Here is a 14,478-nt window from a genome sequence, read left to right as displayed (position 1 = left end):
TGGCAAACCCAAGTGCAAGGGTCTAACAGACCAAACTCAAGTTACATAACTCTGGCAAGCTAGACCCAAGTATCTTGGGTCTGGCGCCCCTACCAGACCCAGTTTCTGGGGTCTAGCACTCCTAATAATAATAAAAATAATAATATTTATAATAAAAATAATAATAATTATAATATTAATAATAATATTAAATTTGTCTTACCCAAGTTTTTATAGTTTTTAATTTCTTCAAATCAAATTTATAGCTTTTCTTCAGTAGTAATGATATTTGTTTTCCAAATTTATTAATAATTATATTAATAGTAATAAAAATAATAATATTAAACATGCATGATCCAAGTTTTTATAGTTTTTTAATTTTACCTTTCAAATTAAGTCCATGGTTTCTCTTCAATAGTAATAATTTTTTTTTTCAAATTTAACAACAACAACAACAACCATGTGTGATGTCAGACCCAGACGCACGAGTCTTGTCTACAGACCTAGGTGCGCGGGTCTGACTCCGGTGTCTAGGGTCTGGCAGACATGCCTGACTTGAGTGCCAGATATCTGACAGCCATGTCATTCTCTAATGCTAGACCTGAAAAACTCAAGCGGACCGTTCTATCTTCAACCATTCTCTCAATGTCAAATTGTCTACATCAAATAGTGTCTTATTAAATAATTTAAAGAGAAAATTCCAAAATAAAACTAAGAAATTAAGGGGAAAAGTAGACTTCAATTGTAGCTTACTGTGTGTGTGTGTGCACCTAAAAATCTGATACGTTTTTTTAGCTTTTGATCCAATTTCTAGAAGAACATTTACCAAGGTTTTCTCACTTTTGATCTAGTTTCTAAATGAACATTTGATGAGGTTTTACCATTACAAGTCAAATAAAAGAATTTCACCACATGGTAATGAAAGTTCCTAAACAACAACATGCTTTTATTCTTAATATCATAAGATCCTAAATGTTTATTTATATGGTTTATCGTGGAACCAATTAAGTACGTGAAGTCTACATCATACAAAAATCTAAAAAATAAAAATATATTTTAAACAAATTATCTACATCAAAAATAAACATCAACATGTCAATTATATATAAGCTTCACAACAAAATAAAGGGAAGAAAAAGCTGAAATCAATCGAGTTTAGAGGAATTGGTTACTTTAAAAGAATTTTAATCGATTAGGAGTCATAACCAAGAAGAGTTTGAATGCATAAAGAACGAGAGTCCTCAATATTTAAATAATATTTGTGTAAATTCTAAATAACCTTGAGATCCATGTAAAAAAGTCCCAGTATTCAAATGAAAAAAATTTAATTTATTATTTTTATTGTGTGTTTGTGTGTATTAAAAAAACCCAACATTAAAAGCATTTGCATGCTCGTGATTAGTATTGGGGAAAAAAAACAGATGATGATCTTGATCAACTCATCAAAATGGGGTGATGAAACCCGAGACAAAATTTCACATAATTTACTGATAAGATAAATGATTGAGCACGTGTTCGGCTGTAACATGTCGCATTCCTGTACAATACACTAATCCATTCTATTGCCATGCATCTTTATGCTATATTACTACAACATTATTTCTGGTCTAAACTACAAAATCCCTTTCAGAGCAGATGGTGAACATATCATAGGTCTTTCACCCTGATTCTTCAAAACGTAGAGCGTGCAAAGAGCTAAACCTGCGACTCTCCAGGCAAAGCTGCAATTTCCGACAACTCCTTGGCTCTTGGCATGATTGTAAGTAACCTGATATAGAGCCATGGCCTCCTCAAAGATTTCCTCGTCTCTTCGTTTGCTCAAATTAAATTCCGCAGCTTCATATAAGAACTATATGAGATGATGATAAGTCAGCGAAGATGGATGCAAGAGGCAGCACCGAGACTTTTTCAATAGGGAAGGATTAATAAGAAATAATATGCTGACCTCCTTGTATTTTTTTATGACTTCATTAGCCTTGTCGTTGCTCTCTTCACCAGCCTTTAGAGCGTTGCGCATCTCCTTCCTGTATTGACCGTACAGTTCCTTCCACTTCACAAGGTACAGCTCGTGAACTTCATCGTCAAAGCAAGGGAGTTTCCAAACATCTAACAGATTGAAAAAGCATCAATAGAACTCATTTTAATGATAATATTTGTAAATGCTAAAAAAGAAAAAATCTTCAAATAATTTTCATGCCCTGAGAAATTTAACCACCACATGAGGTTCATAGCTTCAATCTTTAGAATCATAAAACCCTCACCAGTTGATGACAGATCAATGTCTTCATATGCTTTCACTTTATCATAAATTTTTCCCAATATGGAAGTAGATCGATAAGTTTTCTTTTCGTTTTTTCCCATAAAATGTGGGAACAGCTCTGCCTTCAAGCCTTCTGGAACTTCAATCTGTTTAAAAGTAGGAAAGAGTCTTGTTCATTTCAAAATATTAATAAATTACTTCAAATTGAATATCATCAAAGAAACCACCCCAAACTAGATTCCTCAAGAATAATGCAAATTAGAACATCTTTATCCATACACATAATCACCAAGAACATAAACTTTGTGACTTCTACACATCAAATCCCTTCAAATGGCTGAGTATTTGGTAATCTTCATTTTATTTGCTCATTTGAAGAATAGCCATTCTGCATATATTCAGTGCATTTTATTCCTCAACCACCAAAAAAAATTTATAGTATTTTTCTGATTTAGGAAAAGAAATAATCAAATGTGCTAAAATGTGCAGAGTTAAGATTTTTCCATCTCCTTTGAGTACTGCCAAGTGCCAGCCAGTAAGGAAAACCACATCTAGCGATTAGTTTCATTCCAGCAAGGTAGCCCCCCCCTGGTCATGATAACTAAACAGTAGACGAGAAGAGCTTGATATACAGAGGCTAAAAGATCCCGAAAAATTGCAGAGAGCAGATCTCAAACATTGTTCTCAAGTGCAGGCAAGGACTTTGATTTGTCAAGCTATTCCATGAACTTCAAGTGTGTCCTCAAAGTGTGGAAATATATTCAGAAGGATATAAATAATAGCTACCTAGTACAGAGCTAGAATGAAACACATAAATTTGGCACTGGTTAAAAATGAAACTAAGTTAAACTAATTATAAGGAATTGAGCTGTAATTTTATTTGATTACAAGTCACTCACTTTCAAATGTAAATTTCCGTATGTATGTTTCCACTGTATTAACTATCACAAGTATACTTAATTTAACCAAATATCAATGTTTGGTCCAATATTTGTCGAGCTCAAGTGTTCAGATGAAAAAACAAAAGTCTTCAAAAACTCATCAACCATCTTTAATGCCACAACCATTAATGCCATGTGCAGATTCCAGAAAAGGAATATGCAATTGGAACTAAATAATATTTTAAAGCACATGAAATTGGTAAAGCTGATCTTCATATTATATCAAGAAGCAGAAACTTAGAAGTTCAAAATGCTTGCAGATAAGGCATCAGGGAATTCAATCTTCTTTGCCATGTTCACAAAAATATTGGGACAAGTGATCATCTTAAAGTAAATTTAACCCATAATTCATTTCATCCAGTTTAGAAGAAATAAGAAAACTTTAGTTAGTGTACATTTGACAGCCAGTAAGGTTGGAAAACTAACCCTTCTTCCACCTTTCTTTGGAGCATCTAGAGCATCATAGTATATATCAATCAACAGATTGATATTTTCTTTCACACAAGCTATCTCTTCTGTGCAATCATTTCCCAATGTTAGAAGCCGATCCATCATTGCCAGCCAGCTATCCGCTGCCACCCCCACAGTGGAACTGAAAGTAGCCAAAAGCTTTGAAGCATTGAACTTAGTGATGAAGCTACATAACTAAAATAGATTACATGCCTTCATATTTCATACAAGTTTAGATCAAAAGGATCCATACCATAGAAATGACAGTTTTACGCTGGCTGTAAACCTACTCCAACCCTACTCTTTTACCCAGGCTTAGGACCGGGTACTCTAACCTAAGCTAGCATAGTAGATTTTCATCTTTCATACAAGTATGAAAACAAATTTTCAAACCCCAGAGCAAGAAATGTTTGAGACTTGGACCTGTTCAAAAGGGTAAACAACCCATATAACTCAAGAAATAACGTACAATTTCAACATTACATCACTTATGTGATATTCTATCAATAAATAAATTCATATATTGAGATTAGCGGGCAAAAGTGTAGCATCCTAGTTCAAAAAAAAAATTGTTTTTTTCTAATCAACACTAAAAACGAGAGAGACATGTGATGGACAAAAATGAAGCATTGTGGCTGGCTGGTTGCAAAAGATTATCATATTATGCAATCAAGTGTTTACCTTGGCTGAAACCTGTTCCTCAAAAATAGTTTGAAAAGCTCAACCTCCAACTCCTCATCAGAGAATTCACTTGGTTCTCTGTTAGGCACATTTGGGGTTGAAGTAGAAGGTGTCCAAGGTTCCGTTTGTTTAAAGTTTTCCAGAAGCTGAAGAGATAACAGAGTGCAAATGATTAATTTTGGAAACCATACATATTCCACTCAGTTAGGAACAGAACTTAAAAATTTATTTACACAAGACTGAACTTTCAAAGACATACAAACAGTTCTCAGTTGATCACTGGTATGAAATAAAATTCAAGCACATGAAATGACATACACATGAAGGAGTCTCAAAGAGATGCACCATAAGGAGTGAAGGAAAATATACGTAAAGTGGTTCCATCATCAGTAAACACAGTAGCATTAACAAATTAAAAGCAACAGTTTCTAGAGGTTTTATTTGCCAGGTGCCAGTAGGTTATCACTATAAAAGCAGTGATGGTTTGTCACTTTAACAGACACTAGCTATAATTATTCCTCGGAGACACTAGTAAAAAGTTGAAATGAAGCGGAAACAAAATTTTCATTCAAAAAAGCCGTCTATGTCATAGTTGTTTCAATAGAAAATTGAGAGAATAGTCAAGAAACAATGCTCTAAATCTTTTTATCTGTTTGCATATCATTTTAACTTTATACTTAAATAATATTCTAAAAACTTCTTCTACTCATTAACTCATTAAAAAAAAGAAATTTTATTATATTTATATAATAAAAAAACAACATTAATCAAATATGAAAGGGCCAAACAACAAAATAATCCTAGCATATCACATCCTTGTTCTTCATTTGTGAGACAATTGAAACTGAGAAAGCATCTTAGATGAGTTTTCCAAATTTGGTAACTTGAAAAAGAGATCCTATTAATTGCCCCAGTTTCTGCTACTGAATAGGTCCTGAAGGTTTGACGTCACTTGAAAGAGATGAGAGAATAAACTACCAACTCTTTTTTTGAAAGCACTACCTGAAAATGAGATGAATACCCAATGGGGGTGTAAGATGTTCCAGAATAAAGGAATAACTAAACTTACACAAATAAATGGAAATGAGAGAGTGGCTGAGGAACCTGACTTCTAAAAACATCTCCCAAACACACACAAAGCAAATTTTTTTTTTTTGTTTTCCTCCTAAATGGAATAAAATAAATAAGTAAAAGGGATATTCTTCCAATACATTTAGTTTCATCTAGAGATCAAGAAAATAACACTGACCTGAGGATTTCTTGACACAAAAAACATGTCACCATCAAAATCACCACCTGACATCTCATCTGCCAAAGACCGTGGTCCTTTGCATGGGAAAAATATAGCATACTTAGCGTTTCCAACAAAATCTTCCAACTCCCTTACATATGTAGCCTTTAAAATATGTATATCTCCAAAATGTAAACCTGGATTCCGATAGACTAATACCTCCCCTGAAATCTGTCCACAATCTCTGCATGTTTTCCATCAAGAAAGAAAGCATCTCATAATTACATTGATAACTTCAATCCAAAATTGCAATATGGGGGTGTGTGTAGGGGTAAGCTATGCACATACATAATAGCCAGGCATAGAACAAATCTTGTGACTTTCAAATCCGGCTTGTTAAATGCTAATGTGTATGTATATATTTGTCACATTAATAGTAAAGAAACATGCCAATAACAAACGTACAGTATTATGCAAACTTCATCACTCTCCAAGAGTCCAGTTGGATCAGCTGTCCCCATCAAATAATATGATTCAGGCACAGGTATTTTTCCTCCTTTCAGACTCTTCTTTTCTTCCTTCATCAGTATTGACAAACGATGTTGCAAATACGGTTCTTCTAGCGGAATCCCACAGCCAATCATTGTTGCCACAATGTTATCATCCATATCCCCATAATTAAGCGCAACTGATCAGTGCAAAGAAAAACTTTTGTTACAGTTACTTAATAGGAGTTGGTAACATTGAGAATAAAAAATAAATTAACACACAAATATAGATAAATAAATCAATGAATGACCAACTCAACGGAGGAACACCAGAATTGTCATTATAAACCACCTCCTGGGAAGATTAAAACAAGTCGTAAAAGAGTAAAATCCATGAAAATAAAATAAAGATAATAAAGCATAAAAATCCTTCCTGAAATGGTCAGGCAAGGATCCACAAAGAAATAGCAAAACAGAAGAAGTTGATGTATAATCAATGGCATTGCTGACCAGCTTAATCTTCAAAGAAGAAACCAGAATCAGAAGGAAAACCTATAACAAACACTTCTTATCAAGGAAACTACCTCGTAGAGCAGCATTTTTGTTTGAGAGACTGCCATGGGCATCTTCCAGAGCATTATTCAATATTCCCATAAAAAACTCTTCTGGAACACCACCATAGCTAAGAAGTGCAATTAAATTCTTTGAAAGGAACGTTTTCTTTGGTCGAGAGCTGCAAGATGGAAAGTAAGAATGTCACCACATTTTTCTTTCATTGGATAAATCATAGTTAGTGGCAAAAAAGGCAGAGCATTGAGTTCTCTATATCAGTAAGTTTATTTATCAAGATACATCACAAAGCTTCCAAGCCAGTCCAACTTGCTGGCAGCTTCTTTCAAACATAATTGCAAAAAGTCATGTCCAACTACTGAACAGAATATCAAGTTTTGTAAATTACAATAAAAAAATTTGTATTATTATGGTACTTCTGTTGTTCAGTTAGAAACCAAAACATAACATCAACTGAGAGAACATACAAGCAGGAAATAATAAAGAACAAAAATCATAACTACCTGGTTCCAACTATCTCCAATGAATTTTTTGAAAAAGTACTTGATAGTTCTGGATCCGTCTTAACCTTAATCATAGAAGGCCTTACGTGCAGAGTTTGGTGAGTAAGCTATAAAATACATGGAAATAATAATCAGATATCAAATACACAAGCAAGATCAAGAAAGAAATTAGCTAGATAGGAACCAGGTTATCCACAAACTCAGGCCGGGACCATCAATAACCACCAGTTATTGGATTTCAAAACTTTCTTCTTGAAGTAATGTGAATGATTTATTAATATGTCATGTCATAACAGAAAAATCTGGCATAAAAATCCACCAATTTCAATTCAAAGGTCATATCAACCCAAACTACATTGCTGATGCAGATATTGTTGTATGCAATTTAGATCAGAAATGGAGGCAATAGTGGTGAGAAAGGATAATTTTGCGGCAGAAAATTGAAGTAGTTCAAAGCATTCAAAAGGGGAGTGTGAATATAAATTGCATAATATTCAACTTTGCAATCATCATGTTCACAAGGTCATCAGTTTAGCTTCGTACCCCTCCAGCCTCAAAGAAAATTGTTCCATTCTGACAGTGACGGAGCCATATTTGTTAGTTATTCAACCAAACATTTATTGTCCCAAAGTAGATAAATAGATAGTATGTGATTTCATATGATGTACTTTTCTTTTAGAAACTTCTAGTCATTTGGACACTTTCAGTTCACCTGCATATAGATTGTTTGGTTCAATTCCCTCTCCAACCCTAATAATCTTACATCAAAAGCCATTACTTAACTGAAACAAGAGAAATTACAATCACTCCTATGCATCAAACTAAAGATCCAATAATCTTCAAAGTTTTCGAAACCTCATATGATTCAGAGATAGTACATCAACTGTATCAACATGTGAAAATTCTCTAAAATTTTAAAATATAATAATCATTTAACATGCATTAAAATAATGCCCATTCATTTTGAATTTAATAGTTTAGATCTCACGAACATGACAAAACATGATGCAAAAGAACGTGAGAGGACATCAATCCAAAAAATCAACTCATTATTATTTCAATGGAATACAAAATTCCAAAACTATACCTTCTTATTCACAAGGAAAGTTCCCTTGACAGCGCTACCATTATTGAAGAGACGAAACTGGATCAGCAAAGGCTTGAAAAAAGAAATGAAAAGATAATTGATTCCAAGTCCTCAAATAAACAATAGAATTTTAAAACCACAGAAACTAGCAATGACTGAGATGCACATACTGGATCCCCATGGCGACATTCTGGATATTGCTCCATGACTTCATTATGAACATTTAATCTCTAGCAGTGGAGGGGAAAAAAACAAATGAGCCAAAACATGAAAAGTTCTGTTTATCCAAAAACAAAAAAAAAAAAACATCAACATATGGATGGAAGAAAGCAGCAAAGAGGTAAAACATTGCCTCCATAAATTATATACTCAGAAAAGAATCAGTATCAGTTCTAGGGAAAGGAATAAAAAACATATGGGATAAATCATAAGTAAACATAATGCTATAAATCTGAGGAATGAGATTGAGCATACACATCATAAAAGGAAAATAGTGAACAAACATGTTAACATCTAAATTATTTAACTAACCCCCCTCTAGGGAGCTCCTACATGGTAGAAGCAATGAGATAGTTTTTATTCTCGATTATTCGGCGATTACTAATAATAATGTGAAAGTTCCACTGGTTACCCTTGTGTTGGAAGAAGTATTCTTTGACAATGCCATGGATACCAGTGCGTGCATGCAACAAAAGGGTCAGGAAAAGAAAATTTTCAATGACTGGAAACAAGCTTCAATGAAAAATTGTTTGCGGAAAACATAAAGAGAAGATATTCATTTATTTTGACTCACCCATTTTCTTTCTATTTCTTTTCCTAGGAGTTAAAATTTTGATTATCAATGGATCATTGTCAAACTTGAAGTGGGTGGTTACCATACACAAAACAAAATATTAAATTATAAAAGCTAAAGTATGATCATCAAACATCTATGTTCATATTAATTTAGAGAAAATGATAATTGTCCTTCTTTAAATAGAATTTACTTAACATATTGCACAATGAAATCAAGCTCTTAACCACAAACCTCAATATTGGAAGCTCGGAGGCAAGTTCCTTTGAATTGATTCTTTGGGCATTTCAAAGCCAAATCATGCGATATAAACCCAGTTCCATCTGTATGTATAAGAGCTTTCCCATCTGTACCGTAAACAACATTACCATCTTTATCCTGCAACAACAGAAACATAAAAAAGAACAGCAAATTGAATAGACAAACAGGCAATAATCTGTGCATGTCCACACATACCTAGCAAATAACAAGCCATGTTTTGAAAAAAAAAGAAAAAAAATCAATATATAAATCGCACCCGGCATGGTTCATCAGCTATTGGCTTGATATCTACACAGGATAAATCAACTTCCAGATTCATGGTCTTTGACAAAATCAGCGAAAACCTGAGTCTCTTCAAAGAATGTTAATCTCAAATTGCTAACAGAGCATGTTTAAATATGGTTCTCAAATATGAGAGGGGAGATCATAGTGTCACCAACCTAGCCATATAGCTGGACAAACTAGACAAATTGTCCACATGCATAAAAACAGATCTAGCTTGACGGATTGTTTTCCCGCTCAAAATATTATCTTGATTATCAATCGATGCAACAGACTCCATGCGGACAAAAAAACACTTGACAGGAGAAGTGGTTGGGTCTTTCTTTTTTTCTTCTTTGCCTCCATCTTTAAACACTGGTCAACAACGGTTAACAACCAATGTCAGTTAAACAAAATGATTATCCTAGAAGGATTCAAAAACTAACAAAAGATGTTCAGAAGATCATGTACGACACAATATCACCTGCCACAGTACCGTGACACATATAAGTGACAGTTTTTGCCCAAATATCCACTTTTAGCAACTATGATACAAATGGTTGTAATACTTAATTTCATTACAAAACAAGTGAAACTAACCAATTTTGCAATGGATCTGAGAGCATGGATCAAAAACAATCTTTTTTTCTTAAAGATGAGTTTGTATAAGACTCCATTAGCTATCTATTACAGAGGCCCAATGACAAACAGTTCTTGAAATGCACGGTACAGATGATACTGAGATGATGAGCTAATGCCTTATCATTGAAGGGCAGAAACAAGAAAGGAAAAATATTTGACTTGCACTGGTATCTCGTTACACCGAAAGGACTTAGAGTATAACAACATAGGAAAATAAAAGTTCGTTTATAGTGATTTTGACAATTATCTATTTAAATGCATTGTACAAAGTTAATTCTCCCACACAAGGAACAAATATCCTATGGTAGTTATCTTAAACTTACACTTATAAGTGTATAATGTATGTTATTAATATAGAATGTACAGTGTCTCAAAAAGGGTCATCCAAAAGTCAATATTCATCAAACAAGAAGCAATCTATATACTAACCAAAAAAGCGGTAACAACGCAAACCAACATAAATCCCTTCTCTAAGAACCTTGTTGTACTTGGAAAAATAATCATCCAGAGAACTGCTCCCTGAATCTCTATCATCTTTTACCTCCCCAAACTTTACCATCAAGATATTGTCATCTCCCAAGGTCCTTTGCAGGACATTTCTCAGCTTGGATAGGTAAGGTCCCTGAAATAAATTTAATGAATGTGACAATGCTAACCCAAAAATTGTGTCTTCTTTCAGTAAAAACACATCAGTAGTTTCCCTCAGTAATCAATAAGCAACAGTAGGATATCACAATAAATAACATAATTGTTTTCGAACCCTTGGAAAGGAGCATTTCATGTTATCAACATCTGGAATAAAAGAATTGATACAGGTCTAGCTACGAGCGAATTTCATAGAATTGATAACACAAATTAACCATGATAATACAAGCATAAAGTTGAAAGGAAAAAAAGCATCCAAATTCTAAATTTCCAGCATAGAAAAGATTTGATCATGAATCATCAGCAGTTTTTTTTTTTTTTTTTCAGGAGAGTAAAACAATTGATGGTTCTCTTTATCATGCATGCATAAGCATGTGATTAAGGAGAAATTCAAACCTTGAACCTATAACTTCCATCCGGATCCACATGACAGTGATAGATGTGTGTTTTCCCAGAATCCCAATCAAGATACTGCAGTATAGCAACAAATAATGATAATAATAAAAAAAAAACAGTGGATTATAATCAGTTACAATTCTAGATAAGCAATTTACACGTACACATTCACTACATACCCGCGACTCCAGCACGCAAATCATTTAAATTTCAAAATTAAACAAATTAAAGAGCATAAAACCCAGATAGTTTTATAACATATTTACCTTGACACGATCTTCTTCCTTTATATAATCTCTCCTACATCCAAAAGCTTCCCAAATTTTTGACTCAAATGTTCTCATTGGCAAATCCTTATACCCCCTAATTTGATCAGGGGATACCACCTCTTCCAAATTTTTTCTGTAGATATTTTGAGAATATATTAAGCCTTATCAACCAAGCAGCTAGCAAAACACAAGAAACCACAAAGCAAAGCAAAGCTTACCCTCCAAGGTAACTTAAGATAAGAAAAGCTCTTCTAAACTCAAGCTCTCCCAAAGCCACCAAATGTTGACTGCTTGTAGACTCACTTTCTCTCTGTCTCTGTGAATCCATGGTTGATGAACCTTCAAGCTTCAATGGAATTGGAGATTGAGCACCAGAATCACCTATATTATTGCCCCCACGGAAGGAAAAACAAAAAAAATAATCAACCCAGAACCTGAATTGCATATTTGACCTTCACATACAGCAAAGTTTTCTAAACAGTGATGATTAGCATTTCGAAATGAAAAAAAAAGGTGAATTACTTTGAGAATTCATCAGTAAACGGGTGGTTGTAATGGGGCTCCAATTCTGGGGCTGTTGAGGAGATGGGGAGAGGGAGGAGTGTATGTTGGGGGAAGAAGAAGAAGCATTGATATTAGGAGAGAACTGTTTGGCCAAGTGCAGAACGAAACCGTCAAAACTTTTTCTAATCTCTTGACCAGAAATTCTCCAGAGAATATTTAAAGCAACTTCTTCCCCTAACGAAGCCAGTGTCAACCTCGTACTGGTTTCTAGCGGCCTTCGATTCTGCTCCCTACAGATTTTGGCTATCAGTTCCTCCACTGCACAAGGCAATGGCACTATTTTATCATTATTTATCTCTGCCATGGGATTGTTCTCTACTGATCTACTGAAGAAGGGCAGTGGCAGTGCAAAATGCTATTTTGAAATTTTGAGCGAGAGTTGCTGGATTTTCTACTGGGTAAGTGAGCTAAGGTTGTAAAAAAGGTTGTTTCTACACGAAATACACTATAAATTCGGATTATAAAATCAAATTATAAAATTATAAAATCGAACTAATTATATATTAACAATTTTAATCAAGTAATAAATAATAATATAACCTAATTAAAATAAAAATAAAATAAACAATAAAAAAATCCAATATAATATAATTTTTCTTATGCTTCAATTATGACCATCTGACTGCTCTGGTTAATTAGACACAAGCCCATTACACTAATCACAAACTCTACTTCGGTAACCAGAACTAGCATCATCATCCGATTCTGCAAACATGGAAGTCACGATTTTCAATTTTGAAGAAGGCTCAAACTATGACATAGACAAGGAAGCGAATGCAGGGTTTATCAGCAAGCATATCTAACAACATCTTCTCAAATAACCATCTTGCAGGATGTAGTGATGGTGACTTAGAACAAGCATATATAGGAGTATCAAGGTCACTCCTTTTATCTTCTAAGTTTCTAGCATCATGAATGATACTCACAAAATACTTTGGAAAGCGTAAGTGCATATTCATAACAGAAGTAATAAAAATCATGGGCAGAGTTTGCATACCCTTAACTTCATTACTCATGAATTAATCATAGAACATGATTGCAATTTAACATTAATTACTCCAAGAGTCAAGAATGTAATTTTATTCTATATATTTACCAGCTAAAACAGAGGAGTATGCCAATTTAAATAAATATACCAATTCAATCTCTTCACTCTGCAAATAGCTTTTTCACTCAATGATGTGCTCAACAGTTGGGTTCCTGCATTTGAAATCAAGAAATTTCAACGATGAATGACGAAGGAAAAAGATCAGTGAATCCAAAATAACATATCTAGCATTAGAAGTCATAAAAGTAGTTATACAAGCATAACAAAATGTTCCTCTGCTTCATCTAATTTTACACAGAATACTAAACAGTTGACATTATGCATTTCGAATATCGAGCCCTTAATTATCAGATTGCACAAGTTTTGCAAGATGCCTTCCAATCCTCTATTCTTTGTTAAAACAATTTCATACAAATCTGTACTTTAAAGTTTAAACTTTAAACCCACTTTACGGGATGCCTTTCTTGAGTCCATTACCATTAGTTTGTACTGCAAAGTTAGTAACTTGGCAACAGTTTAGGTGCCATTCTGTCTTAAAAAGAATTGAAAAAGATTCATGGATCAATTAATATTCTTGGAATGAAACGAGTTAGGCTAACAGAGAAGGAGAAGCAGACAAGTTTATAACAAGAAGTGTAAGAACACTAACCTGATAAAGAGAGCACAAAAGAAGAATACAAAAAATAAAACATGTGGTTGTTTAAATGATAGCCACTAGAAGTGTATATGTTCGTTAACTTAAAATTTATAAGATTAGTTGAGATACACATAAGTTGGCTCGAATAACTACACAACTACATTAAACTAAAAAACTAAAAAAACAAGAGAAATAACCAAACTAACCAATTATTAATAGTCATCAAAATATAAAAAAACTGGAAAAGCTATTTCATAATTTTAAGAAGACCAATAGAAAGAGTTGTTTATAAAATAAAAGAAATGCAACTGTCTTTAACTAGTTATATTTAAAAAAGAAAGTTAAAATCCTTGAGGAATAAAAAAAGTATTCTCTGAATTTTAGCTAATTACAGCAAAAATTAATAACTTTTTTATTGTTTATTTCACTTTTATTAAAATAATTACCTTAAAAAAAATGAAATAAAATTATTGAAAAGAATAAAAAAAGAGTAATTAAAATCCAATAGAAAAAATTAAAACAAGAAGGGCATTAACATCCTGAAAACATTAAAACCCAGGAAGCATTTAGAAATATGGTTGTACCATGTTTTTAAAAAATTTAAATATTTTTAAAAAAATTAATTTTTTATGTGTTTTGAATCGTTTTTATGTACTAATTTTAAAAATAATTTTTTAAAAATTAAAAAAATATTATTTTAATATATTTTAATACAAAAAATACTTTAAAAAACAACTACAATCAAGTCTTATACTAATAATAATAATAATAA

General features: G+C 33.1%; 1 protein-coding gene across 3 annotated transcripts; it reads right to left on the bottom strand.

The window, feature by feature from the left end:
- Positions 1–1,452: 1,452 nt before the first annotated feature.
- LOC133672672 (probable RNA-dependent RNA polymerase 5) lies at positions 1,453–13,370 on the bottom strand. Of its 3 annotated transcripts, none has more exons than XM_062093157.1 (19): positions 13,158–13,370; positions 11,676–11,838; positions 11,455–11,590; positions 11,189–11,263; positions 10,577–10,769; positions 9,685–9,880; positions 9,501–9,588; positions 9,218–9,361; positions 8,361–8,420; positions 8,191–8,262; positions 7,104–7,210; positions 6,615–6,763; positions 6,008–6,230; positions 5,561–5,786; positions 4,312–4,457; positions 3,607–3,772; positions 2,241–2,385; positions 1,925–2,085; positions 1,453–1,828 (listed from the first exon to the last, which is right to left on the bottom strand). In XM_062093157.1, exons 2-19 carry the CDS (start codon positions 11,783–11,785, stop codon positions 1,592–1,594), a joined length of 2,634 nt encoding a protein of 877 aa, XP_061949141.1. In that variant the 5' UTR covers positions 11,786–11,838; positions 13,158–13,370; the 3' UTR covers positions 1,453–1,591. The 3 variants fall into 3 exon arrangements, with proteins under 3 accessions (XP_061949141.1, XP_061949138.1, XP_061949140.1); XM_062093154.1 differs by lacking the exon at positions 13,158–13,370 and adding an exon at positions 11,980–12,450; XM_062093156.1 differs by lacking the exons at positions 11,189–11,263; positions 13,158–13,370 and adding an exon at positions 11,980–12,451.
- Positions 13,371–14,478: the final 1,108 nt, after the last annotated feature.

This window comes from Populus nigra, chromosome 14 (assembly GCF_951802175.1).
Source record: "Populus nigra chromosome 14, ddPopNigr1.1, whole genome shotgun sequence".
Classification (NCBI taxonomy): Eukaryota; Viridiplantae; Streptophyta; class Magnoliopsida; order Malpighiales; family Salicaceae; genus Populus; species Populus nigra.
Note: the sequence above shows the minus strand (reverse complement) of the source record. Positions and strands in the feature narration are given on the sequence as shown.

Excerpts from the sequence above, each read along its gene's own strand:
- LOC133672672 (XM_062093154.1), bottom strand. The coding sequence starts at position 12,325 with ATGGCAGAGATAAATAATGATAAAATAGTGCCATTGCCTTGTGCAGTG. Across the intron at positions 11,839-11,979 it reads TTTACTGATGAATTCTCAAA|GTGATTCTGGTGCTCAATCT; the intron begins GTAATTCACCTT and ends GCAATAATATAG. Across the intron at positions 1,829-1,924 it reads TCATAAAAAAATACAAGGAG|TTCTTATATGAAGCTGCGGA; the intron begins GTCAGCATATTA and ends CATCTCATATAG.